We start from the raw sequence: 22,749 nt of genomic DNA, 5'->3' as shown, positions 1-22,749 counted from the left end.
GTGGGCCCCTGGATCTTTATTAGTTTTCTCTCTCTCACCCTCTGGCCTCCAGTATGCTGGCACCTCTTGCTCATCAGCCCGATCAGCATGATGTGGTCTGTGTAATGGATCAACGTGACATTCTGCAGCATGGCTGAATGGTCCTGATCTCCTTGGACCACGAGGACAGAGCCCTGGTGAAAGTAGTGAATGTATATTGTCATCTGTTCCTTGTAAATGTGTACTCTTTCTGACTCTCTTTCTTGATTGGGATAGAAGAGAATGCATTTAGCAAATGAATGGCTTCATAACACGTACCCGAGTTCATATTAATCTGCTCTAGCAGTGACGTCACACCTGGCAAGGCACCTGCAATTGGGAATGCCACTTCTTGCATTTCTGGTACTCTACGGTTTCCATGGGGGCCAGACTGGTGAGTTACATGGAATGAAGATAAGAATGACCACCCTGCATCCTTTAGATCTTTTTTAATGGCACTAATCTTTGTCATCCTCTGGGGATGAAATACTGTTTTTGATTTACTATTTTAGCCAGAAGGGGCAGTTTCAGAGCCCCCACTCATCCTTCCCATCATGGCAGCTCTTACCTCATAGGATAAGAAGCGGGTGTGTGTCAATTACTAAATATGTCTGTTCTAATTTTGCATTTGGAGACCATTGTGGGGGGGATGCAGTTGGACCCGTTGTGAGCTGGTCCTGGGCTAGAACCCCATTTATCACCTGGCCACCTTAGTAGGGAGCATGATGATGCTTAGTTTCCCAGGTATCAGTGTGAATTTCAGTTCTGTGTCCAGCTGTCCGAGAAATGCTTGGGTAAACCTTTTTCCCAGCATTCAGTTATCTGAGTAACTTTGAGGAAGGACTGGGGTCCTTCCTCCTGGGGACATGGGCTTTCTTTCAGCTAACGGGTTCCAGGTCCAAAAATCTGCTCAGGTGTGAAACTGGGGAAGGGATTATTATTTTTTATTGGGGTGACTATTGTCAGCCTCCTGACCACCCATCCCTGATTTTTTTTGAAGTTGCAGATGTACCCTTGTTGGCTGCCCATCTGTGTTGCCCTAGGGATGCCGTGTTCTAGTAACACCATAACTCTCTGCAGGCCAGGCTCCCGTCTGCCTCTCTACCTTACCACTCCTCACAAAATTGCCTCTTCCTGCCTTTGGATAGCTTCTGTTTTTGCAGGTTCCTATCATCCCCATCACCGTGAGCAAGCCCAGTTACGTAACAGCGTCTCCTATCACCAGCCCCAGCCTACACGGAAGAGCCATCGTTGAACTTCCAAGTGATGCAGGGGGCCGCTCTTCACAGCCTGGCTGAGCAGTGTGTCCTCTGGGTACCCTGTGTAACACCAGCCTCTGGAGGTGGGGCGGGGTTTCCCGTCTCACATAGTACACCTCCTCTGGCGTGCCCACGTCTCTGAGCCTTTCGGTCCCGTCTTCCCCCATCTGCCATGGCACCTCTCATTTCATGTGGGCCACTACTTTTTTCGTGCTTCTAGGGGCCATCGCAGTAGTGAGTGTGGATCATTTCCTGGGGTACTTGTGAGGGTATTAAATCCTGCATCCTGGGAGAGGGCTCCCAAATTGATAAACTCTCCCTTTATCCAACCTTATGATCTGGCCCTCTTGATCAAACACCCTCTGTCCAAATCCAGTCCCATGCTGCTCCTCCTTCGGGGTTATAATGCCCATCTTTCCGTATCAGGCCCAACATGCCCAGGGCTAGTTTCTGTCGTGACTTAACCCTAATTACTGGCCCAATGGCAGCAGGAGAAGTGGGGTGGATCCTGAGTGCGGACATGGCCTCTGCAGTCTTTGAGCAAGGAGGTAGTGCTAACTCCCAGTGGGGTGTTGGATGGGAGCGGGGGATGGGGGCAGGACCTCTGCAGGCTTAGAGGTTCAAGGGCGTCTGGAGAATCGGTTCAGATGTCCCCATCCCATGTGTCATGGCTCCACTCTTTCCTAACTGGGGCTCTGACCTTGGCATAGCAGGCCTACCTTGGCTGAAGTCAAACATTCTTCGGAACCTGGGATAAGTTTCCACGTTCTCTGTTCTGCTGCGGAGGGAGATGGCAGTCTTCCTAAATGCCAGTGGAAGGGCCTCTGGCTTTCCCGCTTAGCTTTTAATTGCTGATTAACCACACTCTGCTCTTTGTTATCTTTTTCCAGATCAATTGGGTTTAACAGCCACCCATTTCAATTGTCCTGATAATTACTGTTTCCACCATATTTCTCAAATGTATCACACCAGTTAATGAATTCTCTTTCCCAGGCTGCCATCTTAATTTATCACCCAGGCCAGGGGCTATCTGTGAGGCGGGTTGGCACTGCCAGCTGGGTAGCAGGTGATTCAGCTCTGAACTCTCATCCCAGTGTCTGCTTTCCTGACCCACTTTTGGTACCAACTGTATGTAACAAGTTGGGCTCTCCAAAAGCAGACTCTGTGACAGAATTCAGTATGTAGGATATTTAATTAGAATTATTCTTAGAATCAACACCTGCGGAAGGGAAGGGACAGAAGCAGGATTGGGCAGAGAGGGAAGTCGGGTTGCCATACTCTGCCAATCGAAGCCTCAGCTGACCCTGGGGTGAGTTCTGTAGGTGGTATATGCTGAATACCTTTAGAGCTGTCTTGAGTCGGGGCAAAAGGGCCTGGCTTTTATACCCCCATGTTGATCGGTCACTGGATGTGGGAAGCCCTGGGAACAGGGTGTCACCTTAGGTGAGAAGACCCTCTTCTCCTGAGGCAATCCCTGAAGGTGCTGATAGCTGAAGGCTATCTGATGGTAGCAGTTTCTGCAGCTGGGGTAATAGGTCCTTTATTCTTAAAGGGGTACCTGAGTGGTGTATCACAGTATCCACCCCAAGGAGTTCACTTATTTGTAGAATAAAGATGAAAAAGTCCTTAGCTGGTGTTTGGCTAATTGATAAGGACTCCATAAAATATCCCACGGGTGGTTATTTGAGGATATTTACAAATGATAAAACTTCAACTCAAAATAATTTAAGTAATAAAAGAAATGCACTGTTCACATAATTAGGAAGATGGCATAGACTTCAGGAATGGATGGATCCAGGAGCTCAAATGATGTTATCAGGATGGGTCTTAATCTCTCTCTCCACACTCACATACCTGTCTCTCCATCTCAAAGTCCTGATTTCCTCTGCGTTGGCTTCAGTCTGAGGCAGTCTGGCCTTGCGGAGCTACAGATGGCCCCCAACAGCTCCAGGCCCACATCCTGCCAGTTCAGCAACATTGGCAGTCAAACACACACCCCCCCATCCCACCCAGTGATGAACAGTTCTAGGGTAAATCCCAGAGCTGACACTCATTGGCCAGGCCTGGGTCATATGCCCATCCCTAGAGCTAGGGGGATGAGGTCAGCCCCTCTCGATGGGAAGTTGGGGAGAGGAGGTTTCCCAAAGGAAAACTGAGAAACTGTGAGCAAAATAAAAGGGAGATGCTAGTTAAAAACAAAAACAAAAACAAAAACAGGTATCCATGCCCTCTCCACCTGGGAAGATCTTTTTCATTCTATCTAGAGGATGAAGGGCATCAGACTGGTCTTGCTTATGTAGGGGCATGTGCTGAGTCCAAGAATGTGTCTCACGTGGGAAACGTGTGTGTGGCTGCCTGGCCCACCCGCCATGATGCTGGGAAACGTCAGGCTGGATCCAGGGACCGAGGCTGAATGCGGGTGGACTGAGAGGCCACTCCAACTCCAATTTGTCTCTAAATCATTCTTTCTGACAGTCTTGCGTCCTACTCAGTACACATTTTTTAGCATCTGCTTTTCCTAGCCCCAGTGCTGAGCCCTGGTGGTGGCGGCTGATGGCCCCTCTCCAGCGAGAGGCCAGGGATGGCTGAGGAGCCAGCCACATTGTGTTTGGGGGACAAGGTAGCACAGAACTGGCTGGCTGAGGGGAGTCAGGCCCAGCAGCCCCGAGCCTATCTGGCCCTCGGGTATGCTCTCTTTGGCTGGCAAATGTTTTAAAACATGTATTTACGTTATCATTACTGTATTATTTCATCAAACGTACTACAATACTGATTGCAAGGTGTGCTTCTATTTTATGTGCCATTAAGGAAGAAAAACTCACAAACGCTGACATACCAGTAATTGCAAGATGAACCCCAACTTCAGTGATTTTACCATGTGAAAATATGTGCTGTATTGATGAAGTACAGTAATTACCAACATTTAAAAATGGGGCTATTTCGCATTAAACTCCTGTATTCTGTTTTCTTCTGAATAATTGCAAACTCCAGTAATGCAGGGCGCACATCTTTGCATGGCGACAGTCAGCTGGAGATGAGTGGGGCTTTCCTCTTTTGATATTTAACATTTTTTATTTGTTTATTTTAAATAGACAATACATTCTTAGAGCTCCGAAATCAAAACAGTACAAAACAGAATAGAATGAAAAGTCTAAACTCCCACACCTGTCACCATCCACTCTGTTCTCAACCCCTCACCACAGATAAACCCTTGTATTAGATTCTCGTGTATCCTTCCAGTTTTGTTAAAGGAATACATACAATAAGAATTAGATATTCTTTCGACTCTCATTTATAATAGGTTCTGCCTTTGCTTTAGATCACTTAATGATGTATCCAGCAGACATTTCCAAATCTGTAGAGAGACGCTGGCCACCCACAGGGGCCGGTTCTCCATTAACTGAAGTCTCCCTGCCACCAGCTTTCTTCTTAACATACCCAGTGGGCCCCTGGGGCATTAGAGTTCACTCTCCTCAGTTTGTCCTGGGAACACTCAGTGAATGTCAGGGCCAAGCAGGTTGGGAGAAAAATGGCTATAGATAAATAGGAGTTTTTCTTGGTGGTCAGCATGTGCGTGGATGTTTCCGTCTGGTGTAGAGGCTCTAGGGTGAGTGGATAGGGATGCAGGGATGTACAAGGTCCGGGAGTTCAGAGTCATGTTGGGGGTGGGGAGAGGAGAATAGAATGAAGCAAAATGGACAATGATACAACCGGAATGGAGGGTATGATCATGGGTAAGTTAATTAAACTCTGAGTTTCTGATGTCTTATTTGCAAAATAGGGATATTTTAGTCCCCATCTTTTAGGATTATTGTGCAGGTTACATGCAACAGCACAATGCATGGCATATAGTAAGCACTCAATACGTATTATCTCTGTGCGGGCAGAGTGGAGGGAATAATAAGACTGCTTGGAGGTGACAATAAGTGGGGTTTTGAAGGCTAAGTAGGAGTTCACAAGGTGGACATAGTACATTCCAACCAAAGAAATAGTATGGGGTCTCCTGGCTTGCCTTCGGGTATTAACTCCATTTCAAAAAGAATATAACTGCCTCTCATACAGAAGATGTGGCCTACCCGAGGTTAAGCATGCAGGAATGCAGAGCTGAGTCCCACACCCAGTTCTGTCTGACTCTGAGCCTGATGGTCAATGCTCACTTCAAAATGTGAGTGCTGTCACTCCCAAGACTCATTCATGTTGCAACTCAGAGTTTATAAGTTTTGTTGCTGTGGGATGTGGGGCGGCCTTGCTCTCTGAAGGAAGGGAGATTGCCTTAAGGGCTCGAAGCAGTGTCTCTCACCATAGCTCAGCTCTGCGCTCCTCTATGTGAACTGCCCTCCCAGGTGGGTTTTCCTCAATAGGAGGTAAATGGCTGCTGGCAGCTCAAGGCTCTTACTGGGCCAGCTCAGCCACAGCACAGGAGAGATGGAGCCTCTTTCCTGGTGGTTCCAGGTAAAGTCCCAGGTAGGGTTCTCACTGGTCAGACCTGGGTCACAGGCCATTGCCCAGTCAATCACTGTGCCTAGGGGAATGGGGTCCTCTCACTGGTCAGACCCGGGTCACATGACCACCCCTGAACCAATCAAATGGCCAGAGGGTGTGGCCCTCTCACAGATCAGACCTGGGCATCCAGAACTACAGGAGCTGAGAGTGCAGGAGGAGTGGTTCTCCAAAGTAACACTGGGGTCCTGCACCCAGAGGAAGGGGAGATGACTTGCAGGCAAACTTAGTGAGAATTCCTCACAGAACCCCAGGGGAGCTCACAGACTGGTTTGTGGAGACAGACCTGTCCATGGGTCTCATAAGACCCAGGCTGAGGGAAGTTGGGTGGTCAGGAAAGCCCTTGCAGTCCTTCAGGGAGGGTAATCAGGGTCCCGGCAGCACACTTGGGGGTACCATAGCCCTTGCTAGTGTACTGGCACGGTCACAGTCAGCCCCGTGGATGGGGTGGGTAGCATACTATTTCCTCCCCACTCTGTCCGGATTATATATATATTTGGAGTAAGGAGGTTTAATGGAAGGATCTGAGCTTCTATGACCTATGGACCCAACCCTCGACTCCGCCTGATGAAGCCCTCCAGGGATTTGCAGTGATTAAGCAAGAGGAGGAAAAGGGTTTTCCGAATTAGTACCAACCCCTAGAGGGACGGGAAGCCAGAGAGGAGAGTCCAGTCCCGCAGCATCCACTGACCCTTTGTACAGAGAAACCCATGTTTCCAGGGCAACAGCCACATCCTGATTGGACACCTGACCTTGCCAGGGAGTGCAATTTGAAACATTCTGGCATATAATTTATTGCAAACATTCTGTGCCCCAGGCCCTGCGTCAAGTGTTTTACATTTATGACCTCCTTTCATCCGTCCTGCGTGGAGGAGTATCATCGTCCCCATCTTACGTACGAGAGATCCAAGGCTCCAAGAAGATAGGAAGCTTCTCCCAAGGTCACACACTGGGAGGCAGAGACATCCATTTAATGTCCAAGCCCTGGCTCTTCTGAGCTGGGACTCCTTTGGTGCTGGGGGCCAAAGACCCATTTATAGCCCAACGCCCCCAGAAACGTGGCAGGTGGGCTGTGCTGCCTGTTTCCTGCAGCCACGCAGCAAATATTCCGAGGACACTCAAGCATGAGGCAGGGACTTTCTGGCTCCAGGATCCCCTGCCCCAGACAGTTTCCTCATCTTGAGGCCTCTCCTGGAGCCTGGAGCTCCCTTTGTCATCTAAAGCCTGGCAATTTGGGGCCCAGATGGAGGCCCCCAGGCCTGAGTGCTTCGATGGGGAGAGTGGGAGGTTTGACAGGAGGGGTGGGAGTAGGCTGGGGCTCAGAGCCTCAGGCCAGGGAGGAGGCAGGAGGGAGCTTCATTAGTCTGTCCCCAGGGGACTTGGCAGCCAGTTATTAAATGCTCTCTAAGATGGCGAGCTTGGCGGAGGAGGGAAGAAAGCATCCATGGGAGTTGTGAGAGGTGGGATGAGGTTGCCTCTGCCTCTGTCCAGACCAGGGAACCCCTTCTTCTCATTATGTGAGGGGAAGGCTGAGGTTGGGGGTTCTCCAGGCTCTAAACCTGTCACCATGGTACCAGCACTGCCTTGGCAGCAGGAATGGTGTCCTGAGCATCCTTGGATGCAGGCCGGGAGGTGGATTGACCCCAGATCTGGACCCTAGGCCTCTCCAAGGTGCACTGCCATCCTGGGGGCTCCTTGGCTGCCATGACGGCTGGGCTGGGGGCTGTAGTGTCCACTGGACTCTCAGTCTCCATCCCACCTGTCTCTGAGTATCCTGCCAATTCTCTTTGTAGTCTTGAGGTGTCTTCCTGCTCCCATATTGTAGAGAAATCTGTTAAGTGACTGAGTTGCCCAGGCCTCTGCTCTTCTCCCTTCCCACCACCCCCTTGGGCTGTTGGCTTGTAGGGCCTTGAAGTTCATCTGTGCTGACTCAAATGTCCCCCTCCCCCCCTCCCCCTGCCACCTCAGACTCTGCTGAGCAGCTGCCTCCTGACATCTCCTGGGGCTACTTCCAGGTTCCACTGACTCTACCTCTTCTCCTCAACCCTTTCAAGCCTGTTCTGCCTCTGTGGGACCCCATCTTGGAGAAGGGCTCCCACTAGAGCAGACAAGGAAATGCAGAGTCATTCCCAACTCCATTCCTTCCTGGACCTGCCATCAGCAAGCCACACATAGCCTGTTCCATTCTTCATCAGCTCTCCAGTGTCTCCTTCTCTGCTCCCTTCCCCATGGCCGTGCCCTAGTTCACACACCCCTCCTTCTTTCCTGGAGTGTCCACGTTGGTCTCTGAGCCTCTGGTTGACCCTCCATGCCACATGTCCATATCTCTCTCCTGCTTAAAATTCTCAGTGGCTCCCCACACTTGTGGATGAAGTCTATATCCATCCTGGCATTCTGGGCTCTACATGGCCCAGCCCCTACTGCAGCCTCTGCTTCCATACCCCTCCAACCCTTTGAATGCTCCAGGTCCCACAATGTGTTGTGTTTCCTCACACTCTGAGCCTTTGATTCTGCTGTTCCATCTGCCAGGAATACCTTTCCCTGCTAAGCTTTTGACTCCTCCAGAAAATGCTCCCTGAACATGTCCCTTCTCCCCATCTTTGGCAGGTTTAGGTGCCTCTACTCTGGGGTCTCGTAGCATCCCACACACTTCTTCATCACGGCATTTAGCACTGCCCATCAGAGTTGACTACAGATCTGTCCCCCGCCCCCTGCTGGCTGCGGGGGCCTGGAAGGCTGGGGTCAGGTGTCTGGTTGGTCTTGCTGTTCCCAGAATCCAGCTTAGAGTCAGGCATATGATAAATGCTCAACCAGGGCTACAGGAAGACATGGAATGTTGACCAATCTCTCTAATGCAACATCAGGGTCCTTTGATGTGTGTATTAGTTTCCTATCACCCAAACTTAGCAGCTTAAACAACACACATTTATTCTCCTACAATTCTGGAGATCAGAAATCCAATGGGGCTCAGTCTCGCTGGGCCAACATCAAAATGTGGACAGGGCTAGGTTCCTTCTGGAGGATCTAGGGGAAAATCCATTTCCTTGCCTTTCCCAGCGTCTGGGACCTTTTCTGCTTTCCTTGGCTTGTGGTCACTTTCTTTACCTTCAAAGCCAGTAATGTTAGGCTGAGTCTTTCTCATGCCGCTATGTCTCTGGTTCTCCCTTCTGCCTCCGTCTTCTTTAAGGACCCTTGTGATTACATTGAGCCCAACTGGATAATCCAGGATTATCTCCCATTTTCAGGTCAGATGATTAGCAACCTTAATTTCATCTGCAGGATTAATTCCTCTTTGCTGTCTAAAGTAACAACATATTCACAGGTTCCAGAGATTAGGATGTGGACATCTTTGTGGGGGGGACACTGTTCTGCCCCTCACAATGAAGAAGCAGTACCATGTGCATTTAGGGACCATGCTCTGTGGAACTCTAAGAGTTGGGGAGACCAAGAGCAAAGGGCAGGTGGGGTCAGAAAGCAGGTGAATTGATGCAGGTAAGAGAGTTGCTGGGAGAGCCAGAAAGGGATTCCTTGTCAGGCTTGCAAGTAACAGAACCCCAACCCAAACTGGTTTTAAGCACAAGGGGGATTTATTGACTCATGAAGCTAAAAAAGAAGCATAGGTAGGAATTCCTCTAGGTATGGCTTGGTAGGGGGTCAGAGGATGTCCCCGCAACTCCATTTCTCTTCATCTCTCAAATCTCCTCTCCGTCCCAGGTTGGCTTAGTCCTCAGCCCAGATGAGATGACCACACGGCAGCAGCCATTCCCGCCCCATAGTCCCCAGGTTCAAGTGCACCAGAGAAGCTGCCGGGTCTCAGCCTTGCCTCGCCTGGCTCCTGAGTCTAGCCCACAACTGATCACAGGGCCATGGGAATACTTGGTGCTGCGTGGATTGGATTTGACCAAAATCCTGGGTAGAGAACAGGGGAAAAGTGGGTTCCCAGAGGAAATTCTGGGAGCTGTTTCACCAGATGAGTGATGTTCCCTACTCTCTCTGAGGGAGGCAGGACAGAGAGAGCACTGGATTGAGAGGAGGCCTGGGTTCCCATTCTGGTTCTCTGTGGACACACTGCGTGACCTTGAGCAAGTTACTTATTAACTTCTCTGGGTCTGGCTGTAAAATGAGGGGGTGAGGTGGGATGTTCTCTAAGGGGCCATCCAGCGTCAACAACCTTACCACTCGGGGGCCTTTCCCATCTGTTTAGTTCATCTGTTTTCTTGTGCCTCTAGATTCTAGTAGTCAGAATCCTTAGAAAACCCGGTGGGTTTTTTGTAGGGAAAGTTTCGGAGAGTAGGGCTAAGTTTGGGCTCTGTAGCAGGGCTAGAGAGGCTTAAATTTCCACATGAAGTACTGGGTTCATGGGAGAATTTGGGGCCTGAGCAAATGGCCAGGGGCTACTAAGATTTAGGGCTTGTCCGCCACTGGGGTTAAACCTCACCCTGTGTCTGGTGTCAGGGCTTAGTGTGTGGCCAGTGTTGGGGTCATTGTGAGCGTTGAGGTCATTTATAGCTGAGGTGCAGACTCAGTCTGGGTTTGGCTGAGGGTCAGAAGCTGGTCAGCAGTAGACAGGGCAGCTGCTATAAACTGGTGTGTGGGTGACCCAGGTGTCATACAAAGGTGACATTGGCCACATGTCACCTTTCAAGCATTTATTCTCATCTAGCCTATTGTGTATTTTCCTTATTCTTTTGTTTCTTATATGCCTCTTTGACCAGAATATCAACTCCATGAGGGCCGTAACTTTATCCCTTGTGGTGTCTCCAGCTGCTAGAACGGTGCCTGGCACATTGTAGGTGCTCAATAAACAACTGACGAGTGACTGAATGAATGTGGAGGGACACGCATCTAGGTGAAGCCACTGCTGTGTGCATGAGACTAGCAGTTCCCCCAACTCTGCTGCCCATTAGAACCACCAGGAGAACTTATAAGAACCCCAATGCCCAGGGTGCACCCCTTACCAATTGGATCAGAATGTCTGGAGGACTGAGCCAGGCACTGGCATTTTTTTAAGGATCCCCAGGTAGTTGCACTTTCTGCAAAATTTGAGAGCCACTCACTGCATTAGACCACATGCAGCGCGGGTGTGTGTGTGTGAGGGGGTGGGGCGGGGGGCACATGCCTCTCTGTGAGGACACACACAGCAGGCCGCACACAGGCAGGAGGAGGGAGGGGGACCAGAGACGAGCCGCAGTGAGGCTCGGGTTCTGGGTGGTAGGATGGAGACTTTTTGTCCTAGATCTCTATCACAGTCTCCGGACACCTGCCATGTAGGTGATTACTTTGCTATCACAGAATGGATTTTGGCTGCGAGTCAAGAAGAGCTCTCGCTTCCCAGCTAAATGATGGCAAATCAATTTGAGGTCTCGGCTGGAGCTTCTGATTAGGGCTGGCACCAGGGAGCCTCTGGCTGTCAGAGCCACAGCAGGGCTCAGCTAGGCCTTTGGGAGGAGGTGACAGGCAGGACCCAGGGGGCAGCCTTGGGGTCCAAGAGCCCAATCTTCTCTTGGGGGGCAGGGGAAGCCTAGATGGGGCTGCTGTCCAGATCTGGGAGTGCAATCTCCATTTATTTAAAGTAATAATATTGGAAGTATTAGTCATCATTTATTGAGAACTTGTTATGTGTTGGGTATTTTAATACATTTGTTGCAATTGCTGGGCAGTGCAGATATTATTATCTTTTTGTATGGAAGCCCTGAGGGGTAAAATAATGTGCTCAAGGTCAAATGACTTCAACATTACAAGCCAGGCTCGAAACCAGGACTGATGGGAAAAATCCAAGTGTTTGTTCACAGTGCTTTGCTTTGTGTTGGTGTGTGTGTGGACTCTGAGCTCCGGTGACCATGACAGATTCAGGTTGGAAAAGCAGTACCTAGCCCAGTGTTTGGCCATGGGGAGGCCCTTGGGAAGAGTTTGCTGAGTGGATGGGTAAATGAAGGAGTGTTGGTTGACTGGCGGCTGAAGGTGGGCTGAGGTGTGCATTGTGAAGTAGGCATCCTTCAAGATACACACACCGCCCCCCCCCCATCCCAACCTCCAATGATCTTTCCTCCTGGTACCCATGTCCTGTGTAGTGTCCTCCCACATTGAATCAGAGCTAGTTTGTGTGACCAACAGAATATTGAAGAAGTGATGGTGGGTAACTTCTGAGGCTAGGTCATGAAAGATGTTGCAGCTTCCACCTTGCTCTCATGGATTACTCACTCTGGGGGAGGCTAGCTGCCATACTGCGAGGACACTCAAGAAGCCCTCAGGAGAAATCTGCCTGGAAAGGGAGCCTCCTGCCAGCAGCCAGCACCAGCTTGCCAGCAATGTGACTGAGCCATCTTGGAGGTGGCTCCTCCAGCCCCAGTCAAGACTTCAAATGAGACTGCAGCCCCAGCTGACATCTTGAGTGCAGTTTCACTGGAGACCTCAATCCAGAACTACCCAGTCAAGCCACTCCAGAATTACTGACCCACAGAAACTGTGAGAGAAAAGAAATGTTCATTGCTTTAAGCCACTAAGTTTGGGGTAATTTTTAATGCAAATTACCCATATTGCTAAGTGTCTTTTGAGCTGAAGAGAGCTTCTTGGAAAAGGCAGTTACTCCCTTCTGCCTCCCTTCTCACTTGTGACTCTTGCTTCTCAGATTGTCTTGTGTTACAGTGAAAAGACATGAGACAGATTTGGTTTTAAATCCAGGCTTCCCAATTTACTCTTTGGATGACTTGAGGATTTTTATGTAATTAATTCTTCTCCTTCTCCTTTCCATGTCTTCTCCCTCCTTTCCTCTCCTCCTCTTCTTACTTGTCTTCATCAGTCTGCCCATAGTAGTAGTAGCATTTTGTAGTAATGGCTGTCACTTTTTAGGTACCTGCTACATGCCAGGCACTGTGCCAGGGGACCTACAGACATTATTTTATTTAATTCCCTCAGAATTACCACCTGGTGGTGGTAGTGGGGTTAAGCATTATTATACTCAATATTTTTTTTTTTAAAAGATAAGGAAACCAAAGTTCAGACAAATTGAGCCATCTGCCCAAGACCAGACAGAAAGAATCAGGATTCAAAGCCATGTTTGTCTGAAAATGAAAGCCTATGCCTATTCCCATTATAAGCCTCTACTTCTAAGCCTCAGTGTTCTCATGAGTAAAATGGGCATAATCCTGACCTCAGAGATTCCTGTCAGGATGAGCAGAGGTGGTGCCTTTAAAGCAATCAGCCCTGTGGATGGCATGTAGCAGGGGCTTAGTAAGTGGAAGCTCCCTCCCCATGCCCTCTTGTACTTTAAGGTAGGATGCCTTGACCCTCCTGTAGACAAGGTCATGCCAAGTGCCTCTTACTATGAGAGCAGTGAGGAGTTAATGTGGCTAGAGACCACTGGGCCTGTCCCAGGACGGGATGGATACCCTGGACCTGGTGTCCAAGGAGGTGGTAATATTAGCCCTAGCCCCACCCACTCAGCCTGTACCATGTGCCTGCACTACTCAGCTCTGTGCTTGGAGTGGGGAAGGGCCCTGCCTGAGCTCACACAGAGAGGAAGGAAGGGCAGGAGTCTGCATTCATAGCCAGGGCACTATGGAAAGGCCAATGTGTAGAGACAGCTCCAGCTGGAGGATACCAGCTAAGAAAACATTGCCCTTGGGGGGTATCGAATCACCTCTCAGATCAGGCAAGAAGCCCCAATTAATTACAAGTGCTAAGTGAGTGGTCTAGAAGCAGAGTTTTGCAGTCAATTAGTGGGATGCCTAGGAGGCTTCATTAACCCCCTGCCTCCTGGCAGCTCTCAGTTTTGGAGAAAGAAGGGACCTGTCCCACTGTAAGGAGCTCTCCCACACTACGGGGAATGCAAGCAGAGTGCCCTCCACCAAAGATGGCACAGGAGGGACTCCTGAGTTCCACGGGAGGATGGATTTGACTTTAAATCCTCTTCCCATTCCAGGTTTCTTGATTTCGTGTAGCTTTGATCCCTGTGGTGAAGTAAATGGTCAAGACGTCACCCCATTTGAGGGCTATCCCACTGAGCACATGGTCTGTGCTTCGCCTGCCCTCCAGACTCCCTGCTGGACTCTCCGCAGGCACCTCAAACCCAGAAGCCCCAAACCAAAGTCATTATCTTCCTCCAAATCTATCTCCTACCAGTGTTCTAGATCTTAGAGAATGGAACCACACAATATGGAGACACAGGCATTGGCTTACACCCCTCCTTCCTCCATACCCCTCACATCCAATCCTCAAGTCCTGATAATTTGCCCTCCTATATGGCCTTCTGATCTGCCCACTTCTTCCCACTCCTTTGCCACTGCCTGAGGTCAGTCCTCACCATCTCTGACCTTGACATTGCACCAGCTCCTCCCTGGGCTCCCAGTTCATCCTCCTCACAGCCCTAATGACCTTCCTAAACCTGCACATCTGATCATGTCACACTTTGCTCAAGACCTGCAGGAAGAGCCCAAGCTCCACTGTGTGACGTCCGCGCCCCAGTGGATATCCCCAGGCTCTCAGCTTTTCACCAAGAACTCAAGTTCCTGCAGACATCCCCCACCTCTTCCTCCCCTACTCCCACCACCCATGTCAGACTATGCCAGCCCCCCTGCCTTGAGTGCCCTCCTTCTCCACCAGGTTGACTCCTCTTCATTTAAGACTCATCTCAGATGCCACCTCCTCCAGGGAGCCTTCCTCAAGTGCCCCGAGTTTGCCTGTATCACTGCACATGGTGAGATGGGTAACTGATCTGTTTACTTGTGTGGGTAGATTCCTGGATGGAAGGGGCTGTTGACTGGTGTTCTTGGTGCCTAGTACAGTGCCTAGCAAGTGGTAGGAACTCAGTAAGTACGATTGAACTGACTTTTAGGAGAAGACATTCAGGACCCAAAGTGAGAGGATGCTGGCATTTCCCACCAGGGCACTTTGGGGTGCTACTGAGTGTAAAGGAGAGGAGACGGGGGCAGCAGGGAATCATCTGAGTGCCTGGGGCTCAGTTGTTTACTGAGGAGGGACCTGGACCTTGGGAGGACAGTGGTTGGCATGCTGGTGGAGCACACAGATGGACTCCCAGGGAAGCCTGAAGCCCTCATTAGCCCTTTTTCTCCAATCCCCAGCCTAGGAAGGCCCTTGGAGCCCAGCCTCCAGCTCTGGGAATGGCCTCAGTCTTGCAGAAGCCCTAGGGGAGCCTGCCATTGGCCCCTGCCCTGCTCGGAGACACTTCTGCCACCATCTGGGCCTGAAGAAGTTTGAGGTCTGGCTCCACTGAGGCCCTGCTCAACTCCTATTCCTTTGTAGGGAAGGAGTTGCCTCAGCCTCTCTGGGGGCAGACTCTAAGATGGCCCCACCGATCCCTGTCCCAGTGTTTGCACCCTCGTGTAATCCTCTCCCTGTAACTGTAGTTGGGGCCTGTGACTTTTAACCAATAGGATATGGCAAAGGTGATGGTCTTTCATTTCCAGGATCAGGTTACATAACACTTCTATCTTACTAGCCAATGCTCTCTATTGCCTTTTTGGTTTACACGCTTAGATGAAACAAGGCGCCATGTTGTGAGCTACCCGAATGGAGGGGCACACATGGCAAGTAATGGAGGACAGCCTCTGGACAACAGCCAGCCAGGAGATGAGGCCCTCAGTCCAACAGGAGCTAAATCTCGCCAGCAAACATGTGAGCTTGGAAGTGGTCCTTGGTCAGCTGAACCTTCAGATGAGACCTCAGCCCTGGCCTGCACCTTGACTGCAGTCTGGTGAGAGATCTTGAAGCAGAGGACCCAGCCCAACTGTTCCTGGACACCTGGCCCACAGAAACTGTGAGGTAATAAACATGTGTTGTTTTAAGCCACTAAGTTTGTGGTCATTTGTTATGCAGCAGTAGATAACTAATACAGCCTCCCATTGCACACTCCAAGAGTCCAGGGGACATGCTACCCATAGTGGACTAGTCCAGGCTCCTGGAAAGATCTGGTAGAACAGGCAGGAGAGGTGATGTCAGCACATAGAAGAGGGAGGGGTCCGGTTTTCCTCTCCTGCACTGTCCAGTAAGTGCAGAGAGCTAAGGGAAAAGTGGCTGTGGCCACCAAGTAAAGGAGATGGAGATTGTGCCGCTCATGTGGCTGAGTCAGCACTGGGGTTCCTGAGCACCCAATGTAGGCTAGATTCTGTGGTAGATGCTGGGAGGCATTGGGGTACCAGCCAGCTCTGCCTTTATAGAGTTCCCAAGTTAGTGAGAGAGATGTGCAGGGACCTCAATTAGAGCAGAATTTGCACAGTGCCTCCATTCATTGAACGCTTGGCACATGGTGCTAAGAGCATGCGGGCAGCACCCCATTCATTCCTCACAACCGCAGTGGAGGTCAGAGCAATTCTTATCCCATTTTACTTACAGGAAAACACTCACAGGGGTTAAGTGGCTTCTTCAAGATCACTCTGCTAGGTGACAGAACCCACCAGCAAACCCAGCGCTGTCTGAGCGTTCAGCCATGATGCTCTGTGTTATGCAAACACAGCAACAAACTCTGCTGTGGACACGGGGACACGGCTATGTCAGGGTGGGCTTCACACAGCAGGTGACATTGGAGCTGGATCTTGAGAAGTTGGGAGTACACCAGAAAGGGGAAGGGTACCTTTCATTTCAGGCAGAGAGGACAGAATAGGCAAACACAAAACAGCATGGTATGTGTGGGGACTGGGGGAGCTTGGAGCAGAGTTAGGTGGGCTTGGACCTAGCCAGCTGGGGTCATATCACACAGGCCCATTTTGACAATTTTGATGTTGTCCTATAAGCCATTGAAGGGTGTTGGCAGGGAAGTGACATGGTTAAGTTTGAATTTTAGATAAGTCTTTTAGCTGGGGTGGGGTGGTGGGGAGAGGATGGGTGGAAGGGAAGAGATACAGGCTAGGGGAGCAGTGTGTGGGGAATGAAAGGTGCCTATGCAAGCAGAGAGAAGAGGCCTAGCTTAAGGCATGGTGATGGTGGGGGACAGCCGAGTGTGGTCTATTCTTGACTCCTCAACAAGGTCTGGGATGTGTCTGTGTCCAGGAGAAATGCATCCTCTCTCTGTGTCCCCAGCCTCCTGCACACAGACTAGCAAAGGTAGGAACTCCATCAATGTTGGAGGGACAACCAATGACAGACCTTTGCCTACCCATGTGACTTGACTCTGTGCCAGGATGCCACACTCACGGGGCGTGGGGGGAAGGGTGGCCAGAGATAGGGTGTGGGGTGTTACAATCAGGCTGGACTACCAGTTCCTGGGATTGTCAGTTGGTTTTGAAGGGCAGGATGTGAGTGGCCCTGAATCTCTGGGGCCAGTCCTAACTCTAGCCTCGGCTGGTTTCTGGGGTCATTGCCAGAGTGTCCTGGCCAGAAGCAAGGGTAAAACTGAAGGTTTTCTGGGACCTCTTGAGCTCTGTGGGTTGGCCCCCCTCCTCTCAGCTGGCATCCCATGTAGCTCTGGCAGTGCCGATGGACAGAAGAGGACAGACCGAGAGCTGCTGTACAAGGTTTTTTCTTTGTTGTCATGGTTGGTTTGGTACATCTTAGCATCTGCGTCATACAAAGGGGGAGCAACAGCCATGGCTTTTGGTCAGGTTCAGGGGGGCATGGGGGTTGCCCCTCCCCTCCCCCCAGGCACTGACACATTTAAAGGAAGCAGAGCAACAAGGACACAGCACAGTGGGAAATGGATTTCCCCACGCAAGCAGGATGGTCGTCCTCACCTGGGTGTCACTAGGACCCACATCCCCACCCGAGGGCCAGCAGGAGCACCTCTCATTCTCTTTCCAGTGAAGAGGGTGGGGCACAGGAGTGGGGAGGAGAGCAGGGGACATGTGGGGGGAGTCATGTCCTCAGGCCTGAGAGATGTCCCGTCATCTGAGCCAGTCTGACCCCCAGCCCCTGTGCAGTCAAGGGTTTGAGGAACCTAGAAGGATGGAACAGTTGGGTGGTGGTGGTGGGCAACCCTGCTGACTGGGTGGCAGGGGCTCCCGGGGCTGGTGGTTCACCCCATTTTACTCTAGCTCTGAGCCTTTGGGGAGGTTGCTTTGTCCACCAGCTGTCCCACCTGAGAGGGACCTGGGCTGAAGAACTTCTGTTCTGTTTCTATTTCCCTTTCTCTCTCTCTGGCTCTCTCCCTCTCTCACAGCTGGGAGGGTCTCTTGACCTCCTGCTTGCCTTTGGAGGAGACCCCTTTGTAGTTAAGGACGCTTTCTGGACCTGGAGCAGAGGATGTACCTGTGTGGAAATTCTGGACATTGCCAGTGCCCAGCACAGGAGATCCAGAAAAGCACTTCCCTTCTCTCTGGTGGTTAGCTCCCAGGCACACAGCACAGCAGTGGCCATCCCTGGCAAGCGGGCATTTTGGTCTGTCTTCACCCATATGCAATGATTGCTTCTTCCTGTTCTCCTAGCTGGGAGAATAGCTCCCTTGTATGTTGTGTGTGCGCATGCTGAATTCTGGGGCCACTCCCTCCCTGCCCCACCTCCTAAGTGTGTCACATGCACACTGCCCCATTTGTGTGTGACACATTCTTCCCCCTCCCATCAGTGGGCCTTATACACCTCCCACCCCAGGTACTTCATGTGACCATCCCTTCCCTGCTAGAGCACCTCACAAATATTTTGTGCTCCCACAAGTGTGTTTGCACATGACATCCTCTCTGGGCCACATATTAGCCTCTCTCCACAGTAAGGTCTGTGTCAGGAATGGTGGTCATCGTGTTCCCCTGGACCCAAGAGTTATGATGGTATGCCCCAGGCAGAAATTCTCCCCCTGTCCCTGCCTCCAGGAAAACCTCCAGCCGTCCTGCTCAGAAGCAGGCTGGAGGAGTCTAAAGGAGTCCAGGATGTGCACCAGACTAAGCCAGCCAGCTTGGAAGGCACTCTCATATGGGAAAAGCCCTGAGCCTGCTCTGGGGGTGCAGAGGGGCTGTGAAGACTGTGAGGGATGCCGCTTGGGGATCTGGGGTTCCTCAGGCCTGCCTGCGATGTCTTGCATGGCTAGGTTCCCCTGCTCATCTGAAGCTCCCTGGGCCTCGGTCTTCACTGTCCATCTGGCACTCTCTGTGCCCTGGTACCACCTTTGAAGTCTGCGGGCCCCTGTCAAGAGGGAGACCTTTCTGAACACTTGGGATTCACCCCTGTGTCCAGGTAGGACCTACACACAGGGTCTGGGGAGGCCTGGGGCCCAGGACTGGGCCCTGCCTGTTTCTTCCCCAGGACCCCGGGGCTCCTGAGAATGACCATCCTGCCCAGGATAACAGATACAAAACAGACAAGCAGACAACAGGGGTGCAAGGTGGCTCCCCATCACAGAAACAGGCACAGACACAGACACAGGCCCCCTGGGGGGACGGGACACAGGGGCACAGGGGAGGGGGTGTGGGCGGGAGAGAAGGGCAAGTCCAGGGAGCTGGAGCTGCTGAGGCCCTGCTCCCCAGAGAAGGGACAGACCAGGGGACTTTTCTGGTTCCCTAAACATATGGATTGTTTTGTCTCATCTTTAAAGTATTGCAGTCTAACTGATATGGCTTTAACTATTGGAAACAGACAGAGAAGACCCATGTCTCTCTCTGAAATAAAAGCGTAAATTCACTAAAATGGAAAACCGGCAGAATGCAAACTGGGACCAATGGGGCAGGGGCTTCGGGACAGGCAAGTCGCCCCCTCCCTGTCCCCTGCTTTTGGGGTAGGCCCTGGTGGGGGCCCACCATGGCTTCTTGGGGCACTGCCTGGGTCTGCCCCAGTGGACTTCTGAGGACTTCAGGCAGGAACCCCCCAAGGGCAGGAGGACTCTAGGCCAAGGACAAGGTCTCCTCTTGGATGTGGCCATCTGTGACTAGTGGTTTGGGGGCCAAGAGGGGTCATCTTACCTATGTTCCTTCTCCCCAAGCACACGTCCTGCACACAACTGCCTTTTCAGAGCCAAACACATGCACACAACAGTCTCAGCATATCTGACAGCTCTCTCAAACACATACTTCTACAACATCTAACACATTGTCATCACTCCTGACATACCTGCTATTTTTGAAAACAAATGCAGATACTAGCTAACACATGCAAGCTCTAACACACATATGAGATGGTTAGTACACACATATGACACAATCTCAACTCATACATACCACCTCAAACAAGCATACATACACAAGGCTGCCTAACATACATCGCACAGGGATGATGACTAACACACACACACAATCTCAAGACACTCTAATCATAGGCTTATGTGTATAATCTCTGGACATACAATTGCTGATGCAGTCTCTGCCATGCACATTCATGCATGCCTGGGCAAACACTTTCCTCTCTCATTTGCTCCATGGCTTCCCAGTTCTCATACAACTTACTGAGAAGGAGGCCTTGACAATTTGGGGTGGGGGGAACAAATGCCAGTCTCACACATCCCAGAGGAGAGTTTGTTCTTGGCCAATAAGATGAAAGAACAGATGCCTTCTGTCAACTGGGGACTGGCTTTTCCCAAAAAGTTTGGGGCTTTGGCCAGGAAGGGTCCTCCTGTGGACCGTGGGGCCCTGGAAGCATATGAACAGGACAAGGTGAGGAAGAGGAGTGGATAAGAATGGGGGCAGCTTGGCTGTACCAATGGGGGAGTCCCATGGCATGGGCCATCGCTGCCCAATGGCTCCAAGTATTTTCTGGGGGGCCTGGGCAGCCCCTTGGCTGGGCAAGCCGGGCCCAGCCTGGCAGTGGGGCTCCAGGACCTAAGTGGAGTGGGGGGGAGAAACAAGGGGCTGCCCTACCCTGGGGCCCCTCCATAGATGAGTTAAAGTCCATAGAGGATCCATTTGGAGGGACTGGCTTGGCAGGGGCTAGGCCTCTTCAGGTGGGGGTTGGGAGAGGAATGCTCCTAGACTGGGTGTCATCAGAGGGAGGAAAGAAGGAGAGCCCCAGCCTCCTGCCCAGACCCAGGCCTGGCCAGAACAGAACAGGCCAGACTCAGGCTAAGCCGTAACAGGACAGACTTACCCTGACTCCCTTTCTCAGAGCCAGGCCACTCAAAGCCCCTGCCCTGACCTGGAGGCCCACTGGGGTTTAGAGGCCAAAGGTCAGCATGCTGGGCAGGGCTGGAATGTGTCATTACTTTGGCTGGCTGGGGATAGTGGTCCTCCTGGCAGTGGGGCACATGAAGGAATGTATGGGGATTACCACACCAGCCCAGACCTTAGGCTTCTGGAGGGGGCCCCCAGTGCTTCCTGCACTGGGTTCAATACCCCCTGCTGGAGAAAAGCTGTCTTCTTCTTTTCAAGCAACTTGGGAGTGAGGTGGAGGCTGGATACCCTGGGATGAAGGGAGTGTGAAGAGTGCTGAGGGGGAGGAACCCCTGGCCAGGGAAGGGGGACAGAGGCCAACTGAGGTTTTCCCCTTCAGAACTGAGACTTAAATGAATAAAAAGAAAAGAAAGAACCAAAAAAAAAAAAAAAAAAAAAAGTAACAAGTGGAGTGGGGATGCGGTGGGAGGGCCGGTTACTTTTTGAACATGTCCTGCAGTGGCCCGGGCAGGTATTTGAGCACCGTGTCCAGGATGCTCTCCTCCTCCTCCTCCTCCTCGTCCCCGCAGCCTGCCGGGATGGCCTTCTTGGGCCGGGTCAGGCTCCCTTCGCAGGGCTGCTCCAGGGCTGCCTTCTCCTCAGCCTCCTTCTCTTCCTTCTTCTTCAGCCCATACTGGGGAGGGGAAGGGTGGAGAGGAGCATGAACAGGGCAAGGAGAGAGCTGGATCTCAAGGTCATGCACATGTGGCTGGGGCAGCTCATGGGAACTCCCTGTGAGCCCATGGGTCCTCTCATCTGCAAAATGGGGATAAGGGCACCTTCCTTGTGGGATTGTGCTTGTCTTCAGTTGGTATTCAATAAAAGAGAGATGCTGCATGGGGTTTCCTTTAAAATTAATACCTGCCTACATAATTTCTTTGCTCTTTTGAAATCCTCCAAGATCTGAAAACTGAATGTTCTCCCACATGCTTTGGGCCAAATTTTGGTGACAAAACTTGACTTGAACTGATGGAAGGCTACTTATAGCCTTGATTTATTGCAGTTCGAGCAGACAAGTATTGAACTGTTTGGCATAGGGTGGCAGCTGCAAACTCACTGGGAGTGACACATAACAGTGCTCAGGACACTATAGTACTTTCCAAAAATCCCCAAATTCTGGTTTCCAAACTTGTTTGGTCTCCAGGATTTCGGGTACAAAGTTGTGGACCTGTAGCAGCAAACATTAGGGAGCACTTACTATATCCACTAACTTTTTTAATCCCCATAACGGTCCTTGAGGGAGGTGTTCCTTGACATGCATTATTCTGATGAAAAGAGTGAGACTCAGAGAGAACTAGGTCTAAGGTGAGAGCTGGGATTCAAGGGAGCCCAAGGTTTTGGGAGACCCTTTTAACCCCCTACATTCCAGGATGGGCAAGAGGGTGGTGCTGACCTTGTCTCGTATCTGCTGCCGGACCTTCTCACGCTCGGCCTCCATGCGTGCGTGCTTGGCCTTGCGCTCCTCTTCTTGCTGCCGAAGTGCCTCCTGCCGCTCCTCCTCCTTCTTCTGTGCGTCAGGGTCCTTCTCCTCCTCTCCGCCCAGCATCTTCCCCATGTCCTTGGTGGCCCCTGTGGGGGATGGGTTGGGGAGGAAGAGGACAGGGTCATGGAGACAAGGCTGGGGATGTGGGGCCCTGGTGTGCTGAGGCCCCTCCCACCTGGGTCTGGACTGGGTAGTGGGCATAGGGTGCAGGGCTAGGGCCTCACCTCCAAGGGCCTGCTTCATGACGAAGTCCATGCCTACAACTCTGTTTAGTGTGCCCTAGCCAGCAGCCAAATTTGCATGCAGCGCTTCAGGCAGGCCTGGCTTGGGGAGATGTGGCAACCTGCAAAAAGAAGAGTTGGGGGTTAGATGGGAGAAGCTTCTGCACAGGCAGGGCAGTGGAGTTGGACAAACGACCGGTCACCCTGGTTCAGGCATCAGGTACCATCAGCCAGAGGCCAAGACCCAGTGCCTG

General features: G+C 51.4%; 1 protein-coding gene across 1 annotated transcript; it reads right to left on the bottom strand.

Moving 5' to 3' along the window:
• Positions 1-21,227: 21,227 nt before the first annotated feature.
• Positions 21,228-22,529, bottom strand: CPLX2 (complexin 2). Its single transcript, XM_068534640.1, has 3 exons — positions 22,499-22,529; positions 22,185-22,360; positions 21,228-21,425 (listed from the first exon to the last, which is right to left on the bottom strand). The coding sequence occupies exons 1-3, from the start codon at positions 22,527-22,529 to the stop codon at positions 21,228-21,230; spliced, it is 405 nt and encodes a 134-aa protein (XP_068390741.1).
• Positions 22,530-22,749: the final 220 nt, after the last annotated feature.

This window comes from Eschrichtius robustus, chromosome 2 (genome assembly GCF_028021215.1).
Source record: "Eschrichtius robustus isolate mEscRob2 chromosome 2, mEscRob2.pri, whole genome shotgun sequence".
In the NCBI taxonomy this organism is placed as follows: Eukaryota; Metazoa; Chordata; class Mammalia; order Artiodactyla; family Eschrichtiidae; genus Eschrichtius; species Eschrichtius robustus.
This window is presented reverse-complemented; position numbering and strand designations above follow the sequence as displayed.

Excerpts from the sequence above, each read along its gene's own strand:
- CPLX2 (XM_068534640.1), bottom strand. The coding sequence starts at position 22,529 with ATGGACTTCGTCATGAAGCAGGCCCTTGGAG. Across the intron at positions 22,361-22,498 it reads CATGAAGCAGGCCCTTGGAG|GGGCCACCAAGGACATGGGG; the intron begins GTGAGGCCCTAG and ends CATCCCCCACAG. Across the intron at positions 21,426-22,184 it reads GGCAGCAGATACGAGACAAG|TATGGGCTGAAGAAGAAGGA; the intron begins GTCAGCACCACC and ends TCCCCTCCCCAG.